General features: G+C 44.7%; 1 protein-coding gene across 2 annotated transcripts in view; it reads right to left on the bottom strand.

The window, feature by feature from the left end:
• Positions 1-738: 738 nt before the first annotated feature.
• The window catches only part of Hpse2 (heparanase 2 (inactive)), a 436035-nt gene continuing 414415 nt past the window's right edge, over positions 739-22358 (bottom strand). For both annotated transcript variants that reach the window (XM_048338506.1, XM_048338507.1), the window contains one exon: positions 739-1006. In XM_048338506.1, coding sequence (XP_048194463.1) covers positions 841-1006 — 166 coding nt within the window. In that variant the 3' untranslated portion in view covers positions 739-840. The remainder of the gene's footprint in view (positions 1007-22358) is intronic.

Genomic DNA, 22358 nt, shown 5'->3' with positions numbered 1-22358 from the left:
ACTTGATGCTTCCATGTGCTTTCTCTTTGTACTACAACTCTTTCCTTCCTGGCAACATGAAGGATTCTGATTGCTTTTTGTGGTGCCTAATACATTATTCTCCATTCAAATGAATACTGTTACCTGACTCCAAGCCTCGGGGATTCTGGATTCACAGAGGAATAGAGCCTTCTTACAAAATGTGGAGTATGATTGTAATTCTACTTTTGAAGTACCCGCTTCCCAGAGGATTTGCCAGTGATGGATGCCACTGTCAGAAACCCAGATGCACACACTCATACATACATCAGCCAGGAAATTACATAAACAGCTCACGCAGCAGGCCACAGCTGACTCACCCATTTGCTCCCCTATGAGAAGAGAGGTGTCAGGAAACCCAGGGCAGCAGCAGGAAACAAGACGAAGGAGAGGGAGTTAGAATTGGATTAGGTTCTTGCAGTTCCTCCTGGGTTTTCCTTCCTCCTCTTCTGCTGAGGGCAGCAGCAGGCTAAGGCTTGGCGTGTGGAGTTATACACAACCTTATGTGACCAGGATCATGTGAGTTTTGGGGGAAGCATTTGTGTGTGGTCTGTGCATGTAAATGGATGCGTATAGCTCTAGACACATACCTTTATCCTTATATAGGCACGGTGGTGTCTACATTTTCCTTAGGGATCTAACCTAGGCTAAGCTCACACTATGACATTTAGCCTCTCTGGAGGGCGAGTCTATGTTGACTCCAGCAGTGTGGTTGCCACAGAGGCTGTTTACTAAGATGTCTGAAAAGTCAGGGTACTATGAGGGTGGAAGAGTAGAAGGCAGTCCAGCAGGCCCACTAGGCGCTTGTGAATGGCAGGTGGTTTATCGGTAGCGGCAGGCCAGAGCATTGACATTCTTGACCACATAAAAACCCATGGTGACTGGAGGGATGACCAGTGTGCGGCCAGCCCGCAGGGGGCGGGGCTTCAGTTCTGGGAGGGTCCCATCATCCACCATCACTAAGGGCTGGCCATTCAGCTGCACTGACCTATAAGGGGGAGAAGAAAAAAATAGCCAGTATAGGACTCATTATTATTTTATCCAGGCAACATGACAACAAAAGTCTGGTCAGCCCCAGCTTGCCTCGCTGCTCAGTCTAGTCTATATGGCAAGTATCCAACAAGTATTCAATAATCTATCTATCTATCTATCTATCTATCTATCTATCTATCTATCTATTTATCTATCTATCTATCTATCTTTCTACCTACCTACCCACCCACCCACCTGTATGTCTGACCAGTATCCAACCAGTAAATCTTTCTTTCTTTCTTTCTACCTACCCACCTACCTGTCTGTCTGTCCAGTATCCAACCAGTATTCAATCATCTATCACCTGTCTGCCCCTCTCTCTCTCTCTCTGCACCTGTCTGTCTGTCCCATATCCAACCAGTATTCAATCATCTATCACCTGTCTGCCTCTCTCTCTCTCTCTCTCTCTCTCTCTCTCTGTCTGTCTCTCTCCCTCTTTCTCTCTGCATGATGGTTTGGGACTTGAACTCAGGACCTCATGCTATCTCTTGGCTTTTTTGCTCAAGGCTACACTTCTACCAACTTGAAACACACATCCATTTCTGGCTTTTTGATAACTAATTGGAGAAAAGAATCTTTTTTTTTTTTTGCCAGTCCTGGGCCTTGGACTCAGGGCCTGATCACTGTCCCTGGCTTCTTTTTGCTCAAGGCTAGCACTCTGCCCCTTGAGCCACAGCACCCTTTCTGGCCATTTTCTGTATACGTGGTGCTGGGGAATCGAACCTAGGGCTTCATGTATGGGAGGCAAGCTCTCTTGCCACTAGGCCATATCCCCAGCCCCCGGGAGAAAAGAATCTTAAGGAATTTTCTGCCCTGGCTAGCTTTGAACCCTGCTCCTCAGACCTCAGCTTCCAGAGTAGCTAGGAATGAGAGCCTGGTTCAATCAGCATTTATTGCCACCGGTTCTTCCCTGATGCTGATTTACCTGTGTCACTGTCAGAATTCACCCCACATCCTGACAGACTACCACTATCCCCACTCTACTTTGAGCAGCTAAGTGATTTGCCTAAGGTCTAGAAGCCAGGATTCAATCTAGGGACTCGATTTCCACAGCTGCATAGTGTAGGCCAGTGAAAGGACTTTGGAAGCGGGGAATTTTTCATGATGCTCTGAAGCCATACTTGCAGCTCAAGCAGACTTTACTGTCTTGACAGAGTTTTCCCTATGAAGCACAGGCTTTGGGTTTCAGAAACCTCCCTTTCACTCCTCCTTTTGCATCTTTCCCAAAGGGATTTGACAGATTCGAGACTTGGCATCATGTAACTTGTCTAAGGTTATTCTGAAGGGGGATGGAGATATATCTAACAACTCTGTGTTTTCAAATCTCAGAATGAGTTTTGTATTTAATATTTAACAGGTGTTTTTCCACTTTCACAACATAACAAAGAGGGTGATAGAGTCAGTATTTGCCATCACAATCCACCTCCTCTACTTGTTTCCAATCTTTTTTTGTGGAATGAGATGTTTTCAGCCAGAGAAGGGAGATCACATCCATAGCACGCTAAGAGAGAAAAGAGAAACAGCATATCTAAGTCTAGATGGGGAGGAAATGTCCTCCACCATTGCCTCTGGTACTGACTCCAGACTTCCCAGCTATTCATGCTGGCCATGCTCCTGGGAGGAAGGCCAGTCTTATGAGCTAGTAGAAAGGGCCCAAATCAAGCAACCAGCTGGAAATAAGGTTGTAAAGTCACCTGAGAAAATTAGGCCTGCCTGGTGATGACTGTCTTTGGGTTTTGCCTAACCTCAGAACTGTAAGGAGAGAAAAATGTCATAGAAGGAAATGGAGGCTTTTGTTTGCTGCACCTTCTGTACCATAAAAGGGGGGGGGTGCAGGGAGGGGAAGGAAAATCAGACCCATACACAGCAGAGTGGTGAATTCCCAGAGATAAGTGTGTTGTAAATGGTTCCCAAAGGAGAGCTAGGCAGAGAAGCGCTCCAGGCTTGGTCCCACATGGATAAGCTTGGGCTGGATCCAGATCTGATGGGCTGGAGGGAACATTTCCCTCTTGTTAAAATGACTGAGGAATGAATGAACAAGCCAGAAACTCCTAGATGCATAGCCTGGCCTGACTCTGGATGGTACTGGGAGTGATGGGAGAACTAGGATCTGAGAATTGACCTCATCTAATATGCAAGGAGCTTTGGCTTTCAAATGTCCAGAAGCTTTTGCTGCCTCCCTGGTGAAGACAGTCTGCTTCCTGGGGCGGGGAGGGGGTTGAAGGGAAGTAAGGAAGGGATCCCTTGTAAAATAATCCCCGACAGGTTGTGTCTCCACAGTGTGTTTTCATTATTTTGTTTCAGGTGATGTAAGAATCCAACAACCAGACATAAGCATAGTCAAATATAAAGTTCACTAATACCAATTAACCTTTCCAGGACGTACTCAAATTTATATAATTCCTCTGCTTGCCAGCCTTCAATTGTCTCTCTTATATACAGAGCTAGGTGTAAGGAATTAGGTAATGGGTTTTAGATTCAGATGGTCCCAGAGCGCTGACATCTTTTGATTCTAGAAAGTACAAAACAATGTGTGATAGTAACCCTTTTGAAAGCTTGTCAGTAACGAGCAGCTATCCTGTATCAGGTTCCATTCAGGTGTCTTCACTGGTTGGTTAGAATTCTAGATGGGGTTAGGATCCAGAAAGCATCATCAAGATATTGGGCTGCCATCTTGAACTCTGGCTTGCTTTAGGGCTTTAGCAAATCCTTTAACCTCCTGGCCTCGCAGCTTTAGCATCTGTGAGAATGTTAGATAAGCTGCAATGTGAATGAGACGAGCTAAAAATACGACGGTGCTTTATAAGCTTAAAGAACTAGATAAGCAAGGGATGGGGTTTTGTTGTTCTTCTATGTGGTCCTTGCGGACAGATATATTTTTGGGTCCTTATCAGGCATGACTGCTCTGTGAGGCTGGTGCTGTTCATGGTTGCCTGCTGAAAACCTCCCCTCCTTTCCCCCCCATGACTGCTCTCTTCCCAAGTTGACCTCCATTTCTGCCTTGGTTTCCTGTTGGGCGGGAAGCATGTACCTGCACCTGCCTCCCAGGTATGGAAGCGTCCCCATGCTTTGCCCTTGGATTCTCTTTTCGCTCTGCCTTTTCCTCCCTGGGTGTTGTGACCCACACCCACACCTGATTCTTACCTGCAAGTTCACGCTTCCCAAAGCCCATCTCTAGCCTGGATCCTTCTTCTGGACTTACACATTTCCACTTGGCAGCCCTGTATAGGAACTTCTGAGCCACAGGATTCAACTCAAATCTCTAACCATGTGCTTACTTCTGCTTTTTTTTTTTTTTTTTTTTTGCCAGTCCTGGGCCTTGGACTCAGGGCCTGAGCACTGTCCCTGGCTTCTTCCTGCTCAAGGCTAGCACTCTGCCGCTTGAGCCACAGCGCCGCTTCTGGCCGTTTTCTGTATATGTGGTGCTGGGGAATCGAACCTAGGGCCTCGTGTATCCGAGGCAGGCACTCTTGCCGCTAGGCTATATCCCCAGCCCTATTTCTGCTTTTTTTAAAAAAAAAATCTATGATGGGCTCTGAGTTGGTGGCTCATGCCAATAATCTTAGCTACTCAGGAGGCTGAGATCTGAGCATCACAGTTCCAAGCCAGCCTGGGCAGGAAAGTCTGTAAGACTCTTATTTTCACTAAATGACCAAAAAAGCTGGAAGTAGTGCTATAGCTGAAGTGGTAGAATGCTAGCCTTGAGCAAAAGAAGCTCAGAGACAGTACCCAGGCCCTGAGTTCACACACACACACACACACACACACACACACACACACACACCCTACATGCAATCCATAATGGCACTCCCGTTTATCCAGTTGAGAGCAATCTCAAAGCAAAGCTCCCTCCTCACATGGAGATGCTGCATTCGCAGCAAGGCCTTGAGTAGTCACCCATGAAGCATCATATTGTGGCCTACTGCTCCTGGAAGACTTGCAGCATGTGAACAGTGGAACGATTGGACCCAGGTTTGTACTGGAACAGGAAACCAGTCAGAGAAGTGAAATGACCACATGGAGAGCTCATACAGGTCATGCAAAGCATCTGAATAGTCTGGAGAATGATTTGGCCTGCAGGCTGTCCAGTGATGGCCCAGTGAGAGCTTATTCACCCTTGCACAACCCACTGGAGGTGATGCCCTCCTGTGGGACCCCTCCCATTTAAGCTAGAGAGCCAGGGGGCCTTCTGGAACGTCTTCCCCTATTGCCACGTCTAGTGTCACTCAGTCAAATCGACTGTCATTCACCACGGATCAGTTCTGCTCAGTTCTCTTCCTGTCTGTGATGGCTTTAATTCAGAACTCACCACTCGCCCCCGCCCTCCCCTCCAGCTTGTGGCTTTGCTAACAGTGATCTGCCATCCTGCCATCGTCGCAGCACTTCAGACTCCCCAGCAATGCCCCTCCCCTTTCGATGTGCCCCTCCCTCCCAGTTTCAGTCCTTTGGGGTTCCAACCCCATACTGTAGACTACACACTTTGGAAGTGTGCATGGGGGTAAGTTGAGAGCGATCGCAAGGAGTTTATCAATACATATACAAATGTTATTTCAGAAAAAAAACTTTTTTAAAAAAGGTCTTTCGTATAGATAGGGTAAATATTTTTTTCAAATGAAAAAATATGAAGTAGATATATACAGTGGGGATTAAAACACATGAGGTCATTTGAAAGTGCTGTAAAAAATTTTTTTTTCTAACAAAAATGTCAGTGGACACTGTTGGAATGAATAAGACACAAGTTCATTTAACACTGTCATAAGATTACCAATAAATTCTTTTGTGGTTGGGAGAGAGGAGTTATTATGTACTTTAAAAAAGAGACAATTACTCTGGTGTGGGAAGGTCATGCCATTTGCTGGCATTTCAAAGGCACCCTCCTACTTGAAGAGGCTGGGCATCCTTGCCCCTCAGGACCAAATCCAATGGCTTCCAGTTTTACTGCTTAGTCATTTCGGTAGGTGCTCCCTCTGCCTAGGAAGGCAGCCAGCCGGCCCTCCTCCATCAGACTGGTTGTAATGGACCCTTGAAGAGCCTACTCAGGTTCTACCTGTTCTCACCCCTTAATGGCTGGATTAGGAGTCCCACTTGTCATTACCCCCAAGAGTACCTAGGACTCTTTTCTCTCATGCTTGCTCAGTCCCCCATTGAATTCTAAGTGCCCAAAGGTACAGAGCAGAGAATTAAATATATTCTGAACAAGTGAACATAGTTTTAAGGCTCTTTGCATTATATCTGGGCTTCCTGGGTTAGTCTCTCTAGTGACTTTATAGATTCCATTAACATACCAATTACTCTGGTTCTTGGAGATGTTAAGATCTGAATTATCACCACTTCTCCAAGTCACTCACTGGCTACCTTATCCCAATCTGACACCAAGCCATCGATCACTGCTAGGGTTTTTTTTTTTTTATTCCTAAAAATGATCTATAGGACTAGATCTTAGTTAACAGGAGGTAATTTTGTGAGTAACATTTAGTGAGATGTTAGGTCTTCATCTGTTCATATCTACAAATTCCTTCATTTTTAAAGATGGAAATGTTGCTGTATCACCTCATTCACTTCTTCCTGCTGGTATTTTTTTTTCTTTTTCATACTTACCTTGTTACCCAGTGAAATCACACCATGTTAGATATAACAACAATCTTTCAATTATATACATTTATGTACACACTGTAATTGTGCAAATGATCACATTAGTGGTTCAAAAAGTCTGATTTTGAAGCACTATTCATGTGTTTTGGTTCCTTTTCTTCAGGCTAGGTGTTAGCATCTGCATATCAAAGTTCAGAGGGGTCTAAAGCCCCCACTCACATAGCCAGTGAATAAAAGGTCTGAGAGAAGCCCCTCTGTCCTTAACACAGTCCTATCTGCCTCCCAGGCCACAGTAATTGCTAAAGAGCCCAGTGAGCTATGCAAGGCAGTGTTATTGTTTTTGTAACTTCATTACCGAGACAAGGTCAGAGAGGTTAAGTGGCCTAGGCAAGGTCATGTAGCTCTAAGTGGCTAAGCCAGGTCTCAAATGCCCGCCTGCTGATCACCTTTCTACCATTTCCTGTCCAGTTCCAGGTGCGGCTCACCAAGATCACGTTTCTTCCTTTGAAAATCTTGCTTATCATACTTTCACCACATGCCGGGACCTTTCTTCCTGACTTACAACTCTTCAAACCAAATGCTCAATCATCCCGGCGGCGGTTGAGTTCTTTCTCTTAATTCTGTCGCTTGGCTGAACTGCTGAGGGTATTTAAATTATCCAAATATTAGGACAACTGCATTTTATCACCAACTGTTTTCACAAAGTTTGAATGACTTTCTAATTTCCAAACTTGTTTTCTTAGTGTTATGGGTTATTTGAGATGGGATTTGGTGCGTCCATTTGGAGTCAAGCCCTCTGCTGCCCAGATCTCTACGGGAGTCTCTTGGCTGGGTCAGGCCCCCTCCCCTTAGTTGTCTATAATCTCTGGTCTCCATGTCTTATCATGAGCCTTGATAGCCATGGGTATTTAAGCAAGGGTTTAACGGTTCAGCAAATCTGATGAGCCTGACCTTTCCCAATCTTGAAGTTGATTTGCTGGCCTATAGGGAGACTTTTTGAGAGCGCCTGTGTGTGTGTGTGTGTGTGTGTGTGTGTGTGTGTGTGTGTGTGTGTATGTGTGTGTGTGTGTGTGTAATTGGAACAGCCTGGGAGCTGTTCTGCCTCAACCCTTTAGAGAAAGTTATTTGCCTACTTAGACCCTAGGGTTTCAAAGTCTATGAGAGGGCAAGGAGGTAATGGATCAGGTGAACCCTAAGATCCCTTTTGGCTTGACTAATCTTCAGCCAGGTTGCTCGTATTGAACAGCAAGCTTAAGGCAAAGTTTAACATCAAATTGAGAATGAGCCTACACAAACAGAAATGTGATATGACATTCACCTGGCCAAATTGTTCAGCGACTTTGGGCTGCTCTGAGAACACTGTCCAAAGTTCCTATGAGCAGGCCCTTTTGGTACCCTTGGTATTGTATATATGTTTATCAGAAGTAGGGGAACATCAAAATGGGGAGACAAAGGATAAAAGACAAACCAATGCAACAGCAATACTTACAAAACTACATGCTGTAAACCAACTGCATATAGCTCAAAGGAGGGGGGAGGCTCATGGGGAGGGGGAAGAGGGGAGAAATATTTAGGAGGAAGTAAGAAGCTGGGTAAGAAATGTACTCACTGCCTTACATATAAAACTGTAACCCCTCTGTATATCGCTTTCACAATAAATAAAATTTTAAAAAAGAAACTTTTTCCAGCCCCAATGTCCAAACACCTTTTCATCTATCTCCCTCTGCCATTGCTTGGCTCACAACTTCTCGGAATGTCAGAGTCCTTCCTAGAACCTTTCCCACCCCCCACTCTGTCCCCCGTCCCCCAGCTTCCTTTGCCTGCCTTCCAGGTTATCCCCAGATTACCTAGGGCCTCCTTGTGCACCACTGAACAATGACATCTGTCAAGTCTCTCCATGACATGGGAGAGCACGTGACTGTCTCATCCTTCAGGTGCCCATCCATCCCCTCACAAAGCAGGTAGCCAATAAAGGACAAGTCCAAGTATGTGGGGGCAAGTAGAAAAACGTGGGTGGGCAGAAGAAGAATCTAGAAGGAGAAGACCATGGATTGGAGGCACAGGCACTGCATTTTCATCTGGATTGCGCTGTGAATGTGCAGATGGAGCACGTTCCCAGCGAATGCTTGCCTATTTCTGGATTGTTAGATGAGGCCAGAGAAAGAGAAAGTGTGGGGGGGGGGGGCGGAGGATGACGGGAAGGAGACTGGAGGAATAACCGCGCGCGTTTGTGCCTGTGCGCGTGCGCATGCAGACACCCCCCCCCCCCCCCACCGTTCGGGCCCCGGCTCCCTGCGCTCTCCCGGGAGCCACTAGAGGTCACTCTTGTCCTACACAACGGCTCCTGGACACCTAGCCTTCTCAGGGCTCCCAGGAAAACCCCCAGGCGTCCAGGGGGTCCCCACGCCGCCCTCCAGTCCCGGGAAGGCCGGGAGGTGTTCCTTGAGCTTGACTTCTCAGGATGAAAAAATTTAAAAACAAAACCAAACCAATAAACCCACAAGATCGACCAAATCCTGACCCACACTGTACTGCGGTGCGCTTGGCCAGGCCCGGCCCGGCCCGGGTGCGCGCAGCGCTGCGGCACTTCCTGCAGGGGCGCCGGCCGGCCCCTCCAAGGTGGAGCGGAGCCGGAGGGCCGGGCGATCCCTACGCAGGTGTGTGTGGGGGTTGGCGGGGGGGGGCCCTCCACTCCCAGGTCTCCCAGGTCTGGGGTAGCCCCCGCCCCCGCTGCTGCACCTGTTTGGGCTTTGTGCCCCCCCACCCCCACCCGGGGAGGGGGGAAGGGAGGGCTGAGCTGGGAAGCTGGGATGCGCATCTGCCCCTGTCCAGTTCCAGGTCAGCCCCAGGTTAGTGCTTGGAGCACCACAAATCCTCACTCCCCTGCTAGGTTTCAGGACCCCCACCCCCCCTTTGCTGTGCTCCACCAAGCCTAGCAGTAGCTACGTCCACGGGGTCTCCTAGCCCAACTGAAAGGGGAGGGGGGCACATTATCTGCACCTCCTTTTAGGGTGGCTTGTTTTCATGATTAATTTTCTTCATTTTCAAGAAAATCAAGTGCTTGGCTCAGTGCCTTGTTGCCTAGGACAGTACTTGAATGAATACTTGGGTTTCACTCCATCAACAACCTCTCTAATAAGAGTTCGAATGAGGCCCGTACAGAGAGGATACTGTAAAAGTGGAAAGATAGGAAAGAAAGTTTCCTGTTCCTTTTACCTCTCAAGTAGTAAGTAGTAAGTTCCTGTCTACCAACACCTTTATGTATGTATTTATGTATTTTGAGGCTGATACAATCATTTCCCCTCCTTTCCATCCTCGGAGGAGAGACTGAAGGGAGGAGTTAGAACACACCAGGACCCCCTTGCACTGGCAGGGCTGGGGATTTGGGAGGCATGTTCTTAGGGATATAGGCTTTTTCGGAATAGAGTTAGGTTTGGGTCACAATTTGAGTTGTGTTCTAGCCAAATCCGTGTAGTAATGGTCCAAGCCAGAATGGGGATTCTCCCATGTGCTTACAATAATTTAGCACACTTGGAGGCCACAATGAGAGGTTCACTAAAGAACCTGGATTGATACTGATACCATTAACTTCCAACAGATGAGAAAGTCATCCGGGGGCAGTTTGAGGAGAAAATTTGTTCCTGTAACCATCCCAAAGCTCCGTATCGTGGGTATATCGCACTCAAACAACAGGACACAAGAGGATCCAGCGATAAAAACCATCTGACGTTAGCATGTGGTTCACTATGGCCTCTTCCCATCGAAGACTGGTGCCATGATGGTGGGCAAGATTCACAAGTGGGATTCAAGGGGCAATATTCATATACCATCTCTTATTTGTGTTATACAAATTCAATTTTAACAGCCTTAGTCCTTGCCCTCTAAGACAGAAAACCCTAAGATATGCATATGTGTGGCCAAACACACCATAACAAACATATCTCTCTGTGTCTCTTACACATACATACACACACACATAATAGAGGGAAAATCCAATTTAGCTTACATTTCAAGGTTTCTGTGGTTTGGCCCCAATGTATCCTTGTAGCCTTTCTCCTCACTCTACAAAGCAGCCTATATTCCAGGCCTCTGACATCTCCCAGGACAAAATAAGCCTTGCACTTTGGCACCTCTAAGCCTTTGTTAAACTTGTCCTTTGGTCTCAAATGGCCTCCTCTATAGCACTTCCTACCAGGATGGCTCGTACTTGCAGCTCTATTTGGTGACACTCTCAGCTCTGAAAGTTTCCAAGATTCCCAAATCAGAGTATGTTTCTCCCTTGCTCATACTCACAGGCTCCTGGATTTACCCCTGTGTCTGTGTCTGTTTTGTCTTAATGCCTCCTCTGTGTGTAGGGACCAGGTCTCCTCCACCCTTCTTGAGCAGAGCAGGAGGAGGCTGTGTGGGGTGTGAGGCATTGCTTTTACAGGGAGTATGCAGGTGGAGTGGAGTCAGGTAGGAGGAAAGTGTGTGTGTGTGTGTGTGTGTGTGTGTGTGTGTGTGTATTGCACAGAGAGGTTTTCCATATGTGATTTTGGGAGACTGTCCCTAAAGCCACACTCTGAACTAGTTCTATTACTTTAAGGTCATGGCTCCCTAGAAACCGATTGAAAGCTGTTAAAACAAAGGAGATAAATTTCTCAACTTTATTGGCTTGTGATAAAGCATCCCCTGTAACAGCAGGTGCTCTGGGTTATCCTGCGAGGTGAACAGTAAGATGTCCCAGGTGTCCCCAGCTCTACTCCACAGTCCACAGATGTCAAAGGGTAAAGAGTACAGAGATGGAATCATTCTTGCAGAGATAAGCCTCGAAGGGGTGGTCTATGAAAGTGATGGCTGGTGTTTGGCAGCCCACAGCTTCGTGTTCCAGGCCCCCTTATCTGGCATGAGTCACTTCCTGCCCTGGGTCTCCTAATGCCTGGCAGCCAGAGAAACACAAATCTGGGGCCCACGCCTTGCCAGATGGGTAAGCTGGATTCGAACTTTTCACTTCTTATCTCTTTCCATCACCAACCACAACCTCTGGAAGGTGTGGAGAAAGGAGAAAAGGGCCATTTCTTCTCAATCTACAGGAACTGCCTGCATATTTGGCTTCTCTGTCCCTCAGTTTAGAAGCAACTGTTCGGAAACATGTTAGCTATCCCCTAAAGAACTCATTTACTAGTGTCTGGGTAGAAATCCTTGCCTGCAAAAAGGGTCCCCAAGTGAGGAGGGGTGGGGACAAGAGACTACAGCCTTGACAGACAGCTATGCGGAGAGTTTCCAGCTGCTGGGAACGAGCTGGAGGAAAATACATTCTGGAGCTGAGAACAAATGGAAACCGCTCAGAACATCACAGTGAAAACCCTGGATTTCTAAACATTTTGGTTTAAGATGTCAAGTCACTATAAAATATAAAAGCATTTTATAATCCTCTAATCTGCACAGTGATCTGCGCATTACTAATCGTGGAATTAAAACAAAACAAACAACCCAGCTTTGGGGAAACCAGCTCTTGTCTTTCCACTCAGCCATAGAAAACTCCCAAGGGCTCCTGGCGTGTTCACACCTTTGGCAAAATGGCATGGTGCTTGACTGAAGAATTTAATCTGGAGGAAATCAAAGATGCGAATCATCTGGGACCTTGTTCCAGCGGTTTATAGAGGGGACAACAGTTCTCAACCTTGGCCACATATTGGAATCACCCTGGGAGCTTTAAGGAACACTGATGCCTGGGTCTCAGCCCAGAGATTTTGGTTTAATTGGTCTGAGGTGTGGTGTGGGCATTGGGGTTTTAAAGCTCCCCTCCAGGTTATTCAAAGTGCAGCCAAGGTTGAACAGCATGAGTGGAAGAGGGGTGGAAATATGTGTGCAGCTGGGGGTGGAAAGGAATCAAATAACATCTTAACCATTGCGTTCCGAATTTATATCAAAGAAAAGGTGCTTTTCTTACTCTTGAAGTAACCACGTCAGGAAGCCACATTTTTTTTTCTTTAACATGGAAAAAAAATGGAAAAATGTGTGGAGTTGACTGAGCAAATGCTTTGGCTGTTTAACTAGAGAGGCCTCACCTGGAGCCCCTGCTCCTGTGTGGTGGGAGGGATACACTCCTCCACGCCTAGCAGGATGGATACATTCCTCCACCTGCGGCAGGGAGGGAAATGAGCCACACGACCCAGGATGGAGGAAGCACCCAATTAGGCAAGGCATTAGCCGGGTTAACACACTCTTGAGTTTAACACCACAAAGAAATGATGAAAACATAAACCTCCTTTAGATTCTTTCACCCAAATCCTATAGCCTGTTGTAGGTGGAGATTGGTTGCAAGTGTTTCTTTCAGTGAATGGTGTGTGTGTATGTGTATGTGTGTACCGATATATACACATACATATATGTTTGTATATATATAATATTACTTATACAATATCATAAGTGCTATTACAGATGCGATCTCCTTGTGAGCAGCAGAGTACCCTTAATTGAGCATAAACAAGGGTTAACAGGATCTAAGTATTTCTAAGTTCTTGTACTTCCTGAAGTCTTTTCTTTAAAATTCATTCTCTCTATATTTAGCCCTTTCTTCCTGCACACTACCTCAGAATCTGAAGTATAAGCTCTCTCTATTATATATATATATATATACATATATATCATATATATTTACATTCCTGTTTCTTACAGTGTCTGTTGCAGACTTTCTGAACTGGAACATGAACTTGAATGTTAGTGTTTAGAGTAAGTACCACTTTCCTGTTCACTCAGAGCCAGCTCATAAATCTCCCCGGTCCCAGGCACCTCTCCTGCTGCTTGGCTTTGCTCTGGAGGGGCTCTGAGTGGCCTTTCTAAAGGGCTGCAGCCGATGGAGTTGTGTCTGTCCCAGCAGGACCTTTTCCTCCAGAAAAGAGGTCTCCATGCTAGGTTTATGATTTTAAAACAGAATTCTTTTTTTCCCCTCAATCATTTTATTATTTATTTATTTATTTGCTAGTCCTGGGGCTTGAACCCAGGGCCTGAGCACTGTCCCTGGCTTCTTTTTTGCTCAAGGCTAGCACTCTGCCACTTGAGCCGTAGTGCCACGTCTGGCCTTTTCTATATATGTGGTGCCAAGGAATCGAACCCAGGGCTTCATGTACATGAGGCAAGCACTCTTGCCACTAGGCCATCTTCCCAGCCCTCCCCCTCGATAATTTTAAAGCCAACCCCTGAGTCCCTGTGTAGGTTAACAGGTTTCTCACACACTCTAAACATGAGCGCCCCACCACTGCTCCAAATGGATTAGGAAAAAGAACTGAGAACTGGGCATGTAGCTCAGTGGTAGAATGCTGGACTTTTGCCCAAGATCCTAGGTTCTACCCCAAGAACCCCCAAAGAAAAAAAGAAAGAAAAAAATGAATAAAATGAAAAAAACAACTAGAAGTAAAGAGATTTATATTTGTCTGATTTCAGGAATATAAATGTTGGTGGGAGAATGATGGGAGTAGTAATATTGGTTAAGATGCATTGTATTTACAAATTGGCATGTTGAATTGAAACCCTTTTGTACAACTACTTAAAGATAATAATAAAAAAGAAATATAAGTGTATATATGGGTAACGTGGAATGGAAGAAACCACAAAGCAAAAGATTTAACTGTTAAAAAGGGTGCACTTTTCCATGTCAAGATAATTCTCTAGTACTGAGACAGTTGTGAAAGTAGCAAATAAATTAAAGAAGACATCTGGAAATGGTAGGCAGTAAAGGAAGAGATTGTCTTATATTAATGATCAAACTTATAAACCATTTATAAAACAGACTAACATTCCAATAGGAAAATAAGTAAAAGAAAATCCAAAAAAGCAGTCCAATAGTCATAGACCCCAAAACTTCATTCTCATCTCCAAAGCATTTGAATTAAAATAAGAATATCACTTTTTGTTATATGGTTAACAAAGATATAAAAATGTTACCATATTGTGTTGGTGAGGTGATTTATAATAAAATGTTCACATTTCCTACATTCCCAAGCCCCAGCCTCATACAGTGTGAGGTAAGCAAATTGGAAAGTGAGCTAAGATCCTATAACTTGATGGGTTCCATGGAGATCAGGAATCTAATAGGAACAAGTTGGAAACTAGACCATATGAGAAATGGTAAAAGGATTAGTTTGAAAGCTAGAACTCCAAGGGGAGATGTACTGAATAATTATTATACAACATATTTTCCCCAAAGCAAGGGTAGAAATGGCAAGGAAAGATCATTTGGCTGAATACAAGAAGGACTTTCTACAATCAGAGTTGTCCAGTCCTAGCGTGAGCCAAGTCAGAAGCAAAGCTGCCTCACCCAACAGAAGCTGAAAAGCTTTTTGGCAAGGATGTTAATTGAAGACACTTCTTGACACATAAGAAGCCTTTGAAATTCTTCCTCTTCAAAATCATCTTTTGATAATTACAGAATTTAAAGAAAGAAACCAATTAGAATGATCCAAGACAAGTGAAGATAATAGCAACCTACAGGGAGTACATCTGCTTGACCACAGTTCAAAAAACCCAAGTTCCAAATGCTATCAGAAGTGTAGTTCAAATGCTCAGATGTCTTAAGTCTGTTGGGAGAGATGACCTAATGGCCCATTGATTACGCTCCTCCTTACCATGTTTGTCAGCATCCACCAAGCATATGTGGTGTTTCTTCTTTTTATTCCTTTACTTTATTTCTCTCCCCTTCCCTTTCTGTTCCATTCCATTTTCAAAATGATCTTTAACTAGTTGTACAAAGGGGCCTCAACATAATATGTCAGTTTGTGAATTATTGGGCATCTTGATCAATGTCATCCCTTTCATCATCCTTCTTACCCATCTCTCCCAACCCCATAGATTCCTTCAATGTATCTGGCTCCATCTTCACATATATACCTTGAACATCATGGCTGCATTTTCCCATTCTCTTTCCCTCTCCATTTGTCCGTCCCCCTCCCTTTAGCCTGTCCCCACCACCCCAAGATATGTTCTAGCTTACTGGTATTCCTTTTTGTTAAACTATAAGTTAGTTGTTTAAAAGAGTTACACTGTTGCGATCTTCCTCTGTATATACCATACTAAAGTCACTATGTTTATATATATACATATATATATATATGCACATGACTCTATACATTTTCATATATCTTTGTAATTTAGATCTAACCTTTAGTGAGGGATGTTTCCATCTGGTGAGTCAGATGCTAGCCAGTTTAGATCTCAGGACTTTCACAACTGTCAAGCTCTGAACCTAGGGACAAACTATCACAATAAAGTCTATTCCAACAGAGACATGAAGATATTTTTGAATTCTTAACACCAGGGAATTACTTGAGTATTTTCAGAATCATTCTGTTTGGCTAACATCAGATTGGACCTCTCTAACACCCTGAAGGCAGATGCCAATATTTTTCTTTGATATAGAATTTAGTGAGTATGAAAATCAAAGGAAAAGTTATGCCTCAGAGATATGGGAAACATGAGTAGCATGTGGGGAAAAAAAGGGAAGAAAAAGATGCTCAGCATAGGTAATGAGATTCTTGGATCATGAGAGTCTTGATATTCTTTCAGCTAAAGTCATGGTGGAAGAGTGAGAGACATATTTAAACATTAATGTGGAACCCATGAGCTCCAAAGCAGAAAGAGTCTGCTTGTCTATTAGAGCACCACCCACAGGCTACTTCCTGTTGGATATGGATGTCTAATAACAGAAATGAGGTGTCTAAGGGCAGGGGACACAGAGTCCCCTCACCATCAGCTTTGCCCCTAAACATTCTCATAGTCAATAGGCCCTTGGAGACCAGATGGTGACAGAGCCTCTTAGGAAGAGCAAGGGACATTTCTATTGGAAGCATCCACACTGAACTTTGCAATCAGAGTTTTCCTTTAATTTGACTATTTGGAGTTTCTGAACAACTGCAGTTATCGGAAGAACATCCTTTTAAATTCCTAGCCAGATTAACTGTCACTGCAAGTTAGGTGGCTGAAGAGAAAGAAGTTATGCTTGGCACAAAGCTGGATCTCAATAAAACTTAATGAACGGATGAAGAACCATGTTGCCAGTCTCATGGGGAACCTTCCCTGTTGGTGTCTTTCCCTTAGAACTGTGTCTTTAAGAGCAGATCCAATTAGATGGAGGGGATGGGTAGTGCCTGAGTGTATGGAGTTAGGATATAATTTATCGAGATTAGTTTTTATAGACCGTAAATGGAACGGATGTGCAGTCATTCCTGATCTTTAATGGTCTTTTAGTGTAATAGAATAGAAAAAGCAGAAGGGAATGCCTCCATTTTGCCGAAGAAAGAAAGGTTTGCCCTTTCTAAGAATTCCACAAAATTTAGAAGCAGTTCAGGGCTGCGAATATGGCCTAGTGGTAGAGTGCTTGCCTCGTATACATGAAGCCCTGGGTTCGATTCCTCAGCACCACATATATAGAAAACAGCCAGAGGTGGCTCTGTGGGTCAAGTGGCAGAGTGCTAGCCTTGAGCAAAAAGAAGCCAGGGACAGTGCTGAGGCCCTGAGTTCAAGCCCCAGGACTGGCAAAAAAAAAAAAAAATAGAAGCAGTTCAGAGAGAATTTCTAAAAATGGTCTGAAACTAGGACTTGTGAAGAAAAAAAAATAATGGAATGAAGATGAATTCACCCAGAGTAGAGAACTGCTAGGTAATCTGACAATTTTCAGTCATGTTCTTTCTATAGAGAGCCTAAGAGGAAATGATCCAGGGCTGTATCACGGCGGAGTTCAGTTGTCCACACTGTATTTCCTGCCCCCTGCAGTTATGATTTTATATTACTGGACTTCTGCAGTAGCACACCGTCAAGGGCAGCGTCCTCAATCAGGAGTCCTAAAAACTAGATAGGAGGCTCTTTGTGGACTCAACACTTCCAGGTTGTGTGATCCTCAAACAAGCCACCTTACAGTCCAAGACTCAGTTTCCTGAACTTTACAGTGGTAAGTAGAATATGGGTGGGTGGGACGCGAGAGCACTGCTTCTTCTGTGATGCTGTTCTGAAGGTTGAGTGAGATGATGGCTACTTAATAGTCAGCTCCAGAGTTATAAAATTAAGCATTCACACAGTGGCCACTCCTTTCCCAGAGGTCTTTAAACATTGGACATCCTCTGGTCCAGATGGCTTAGTCACAGGCTAAATGAGGGCAGGAGACAGAACCAGATCACCTCAAAATGTCATTCCACCCCAGAACTCTTAGCATCTGCCAGTTCCCTCAGGCCAGGATGTTACAAAAGTCAGTGAGATGAAAGTTGTTTCCTCTTTTTTTTGAGTTTTGGATTTTTCCCCACTTAATAGAATTGAAGAAGACATGCCATGTGTTCTGATTTTGACTTTTATTTGTATAGGTGAGCCCTCATATTTTTGGATATAAGTTAGCCTTTTTTTTTTTTTTTTTTTGGCAAGTCCTGGGCCTTGGACTCAGGGCCTGAGCACTGTCCCTGGCTTCTTCCCGCTCAAGGCTAGCACTCTGCCACCTGAGCCACAGCGCCCCTTCTGGCCGTTTTCCATATATGTGGTGTGGGGAATCGAACCTAGAGCTTCATGTGTAGGGTGTAGGAGGTAAGCGCTCTTGCCACTAGGCCATATTCCCAGCCCAGCCTTTTTTTTTTTTTTAAGGTCAGTTTCATGTTGCTTCTTTTTGTTGAAAGACATAAGGGATAGACATCAGGTAGAACCAGTTCCCTATAGGGAAATGTATCTTCATTTGTGATCACCTGAGGTCATGAGCTATCTGCCTCCAAGTTTCTCCTCTCCTCTGATTTATCCAGAATGAGGCCATTGTCCCTGGTGTGAATGACCCTGTCTTCCATAAAGTCAAGAAACCATGGAACATGGACAGGGGGGAGTCCACAGCTGGGGATTTTTTTTCCTAGGGAAAAACCAGCCAGCATTACTACTAGTTGCTCTTATAACAGTCTCTTTGTGTGGTCTTCTAGTGGCTTGAAGGAGCTACTTTGCAGGTGACCACAGAGGCTACAGGGTCTGGGTTGTGGGGACAGTGGGGAATCAAAGGGAAAGATAGAACTTCAGAGATGGTTGGCAAGTGGTATTCTCTTACTTGGCCTCCCACTGAGTAAAAAAAAAAAAATCAGAGCACTTCTGGAATGCTGCTGCTCTTTTCCCTAACAAGCTCCATGAGAAAGTATGTTCCTCAGACCAGGTAAGCCTTAAAAAATGAGCTTGTTTTAGGGTAAAACTGATCTTCTTTTAAATGGAACTCTTTTGTCCCCCTTGTCATTCTGAATCTTTTAAACTAGATCTCTCTTGGATATAGTCTTAGGGGTATTTGAAGGAAGTCCTCATGTTATCTTAGTTTTCTTCTCTGAACTAAATCTCCCCATTCATTACCTCTGGGGATGAAGAACATGTACCCCAGATACAGAATACCCTTCAATTGCAGGCAATGAAGCTTCTAAAACTTCTACCCTACAGAGTAAAGAGTACCCACCTCTTTCTGGTTCCTAGAATGAGACATTCTACAATGATTCTCTTATACAAGGAACTGAGACTTCTGTGTGTGTGTGTGTGTTGGGGGCGGGGATCTTAGGATTCGTTTATCATGAGACTGAAATGCAGGCGCCTTTACCATGAACCCAGATGCCCAGACGATGTCTGATTAGTAGCTTCTAGGGTGCTTCCTGTGTGAGACCTGACATATAGATTCCAGGTTCACATGGTGATATCCTTTCAGAAACTTCAAATTCTCAGCCTTAATAGAAATTCTATGAGAATGAGAATTACCCATGTTCTCAACCCTCTCTCCTGAAACCCAAGATAGAAATGCCTAACTGATGGCTTGAATGTGACACGGGCTGGCTTTATATCTTCTTCCCCCAGATAGGAGTAATTACATGTTTCCTTCCCTCCAGAATTTTCTATTTTCTTCTGAACTAATATGGCTTCAGTCTGTAGCAGGGAACACAGAATCTACCCCAGGGGCTTATAAAAAAAGGAAAAAGACAGCAAAGACTGAAATGGCTTCTCAGAATTTCCTTTCTGCATAGTCTGCTTCAGGGACACCACATGCTTCCTGGAAGACCCCAGCCAGAACCACAGAGGGCTCTGGTTCCGTGTAGTTGGAGGGAAGAACACATGCCACGGTTTCTAACCTGTACCTGACAGTCCTTGATTGGCAGCTTATAGTCCAGGATGGCAAAAGACAGGGTTAAAAGGACTAGGGTATAGAACAGAAAAGGTGATAAATTAGGTGATTAGGTGATAAATTAGAGGACAAGAGAGGAGTCATGAATGTAGGGCCCAATGTTTCACAGTGAATTAGTGGCACAATTAGCTTCTGGAGTCTAGTTGTCTTTATCTCCAATCCCCAATTCTCTACTATGACATTTGTGTATGTGGGTTTATACTTATAGAAGTATGTGGATAAATGCATGGACACATAGGATTTTCATTTGGAGAACGCTTTGCTTCACCTGTATACTCTAACTAACTTGATCCTCACAATAATCCCATTCTCCAGGTAAAGATTCTGAGGTTGGATCACACAAATGCATGGCAGTGGCTGGCTTCAGATCCAGGCCTTCTCAATCCAGCTCTATGGCCCCCATGACTGACTGCAAGGAAGTACTAGTTGATCTCAGCAGGTTTGTTTGTTTGTTTTTCCCACCAAAGTCCTTCTTTAGGATTCCTGTGGAATGAAGCTCCTTTTGTCCTTGTCACTCTCCTATACTTTTAATCAAGCAAAGGATGAACACCCACTCAGCTCACCCATAGCCAATGACACTTAGTCACTTGGGACACCCTTGGCAAGACAAGGCCACCGTATGGCAGGTTACAGGGGAATAATATGATAGACAGCAATAGGGTTGGGATAAATAGGCTGGAGGTCTACACAACTGGTTGGTGGGGAAATAAGGTCATAAGAGATGCCGTCCTCTAACTACCATTTTCTCCTGTGCCACAGTTTTATTTTTATTTAATTTTGGCATGCCTATCTATTGTAATCTTAACAAAGCATTATCTTAAAAATCAGAGGCAAATTTTCTCTTAAACAACATTCTTAGCAAGAGTAAGTGATACCCTTTCCTCAACTGGCTAATGTTTTCAGCTGAGGGAAAGGAGGACAATGGACATCTATTGAACATTCACTGTATATCAGGAACTTTCAGTGGATGACTTCAGTTCATTTGTTCCATGAGAGGAAACAGGCTTTTAGGTGGGTCTATTGGACTAAAGTATTTATCCAGTTCACATGGTCTTTCTGGCACTGGATAGGCTCAGCTTCTAAGATCTTTGTATTCAGGGGATCTTAACTTTGTTACATCATTGCTGAGGAGTCAGCGTTTTTTTTTTGTTGTTGTTGTTTTTGTTTTTTGGCCAGTCCTGGGCCTTGGACTCAGGGCCTGAGCACCTTCCCTGGCTTCTTCCCGCTCAAGGCTAGCACTCTGCCACCTGAGCCACAGCGCCCCTTCTGGCCGTTTTCCATATATGTGGTGCTGGGGAATCAAACCGAGAGCTTCATGTGTAGGAGGCAAGCGCTCTTGCCACTAGGCCATATTCCCAGCAGGGGAGTCAGCGTTTTTGTTGCTTGAAATGACTTTGCAGATCAGTAGTGAATGGTATTGGGAGACTTAAAGGAACTCATGGTCATCAGAAAAGCAGACCCATGATGGGAATTTTAGGCCTGCCAGGGACACAGGGACACAGGGACACAGCCACTCTTGAATTCTGAAGATGTGGAAACTGAGGCCAAGGGATTAGGATTATAGGATTTGCCTGGACCATACAATTATTTAGTGGTGAAGCCGGGGACTAGAACTAGGTTTCTTGCCTTGGATGAAGGCTGGGAATTCAGCATGCTCATTGCAAATGATGGGAAGGCAGAGAAAAAGCAGACCACATATTCAGAAGGGCCCTGCTTATCCAGATAGGACTGGGAAAAGAGAAACAGTAGACGCCAAGAATGTAGGCAGCACAAAGCCTCATGTTAAAATACAGATCTAGGGTGGGCTAAAGAGATGCAGTAAGTGACTTCCCAGATGGTTTTGTCCCCATTGCACATACAGTTGGGAGCCAAATGCAAGCCACCAAGGTTGTAGTGAAACAGCGAACAATTATAGCACAAATATTTGCGGGCAGCTGTGGGAGTGCAAGCCACCTGCTCCAAGTTTACAGCTTTGTTAAACTTGGTAAACATTTAAAATGGAACAGGAACGCCCCCCCAGTCTGCAGAGCATCCCCTACCCTTCCTGAGAGGCCTTGCTCGGGGAGCTGGTGGCCTTGCCCTTGGCCAGGACTTTTCTCCCTGTTGCTGAGAGCTGCTTTCTGTTGGTATAGCAGTGGTGTCAATAGTCTCTAGGAGAGATCAAGGGAAGGAGCATTACAGAGTCATCCATGTAACTTTGGGAGGGGGCCACAGGGCCTCCAGAATTCAGTCTCCTTTCTGTTGCTTAGATAGAGAGGCTGAGGTCAAGCAGTAGTTATACCCAATGGGCACAACTGACACCTTTTTACATTTTTCTTCCAAGACCAGGACTCAATCTTGGTGTGTGATGCTTTTGTTCATTGGCTAGTGCTCTACCAACTGGACCATGCCTCCAACTCCCCAACCCCACCCCATTTTTAAAAAAATGCTAGTCCTGGGGCTTGAATTTAGGGCCTTATGTTCTTATGTGCTTTTTCCACTAAAGGCTATAGTGTTCTACCACTTGAGCCACACCTCCAGTTCTGGGTTTTGGGTTGTTAATTGGAGATTAGAGTCTCATGGACTTTCT

This window comes from Perognathus longimembris, chromosome 2 (assembly GCF_023159225.1).
Source record: "Perognathus longimembris pacificus isolate PPM17 chromosome 2, ASM2315922v1, whole genome shotgun sequence".
Lineage (NCBI taxonomy): Eukaryota > Metazoa > Chordata > Mammalia > Rodentia > Heteromyidae > Perognathus > Perognathus longimembris.
This window is presented reverse-complemented; position numbering and strand designations above follow the sequence as displayed.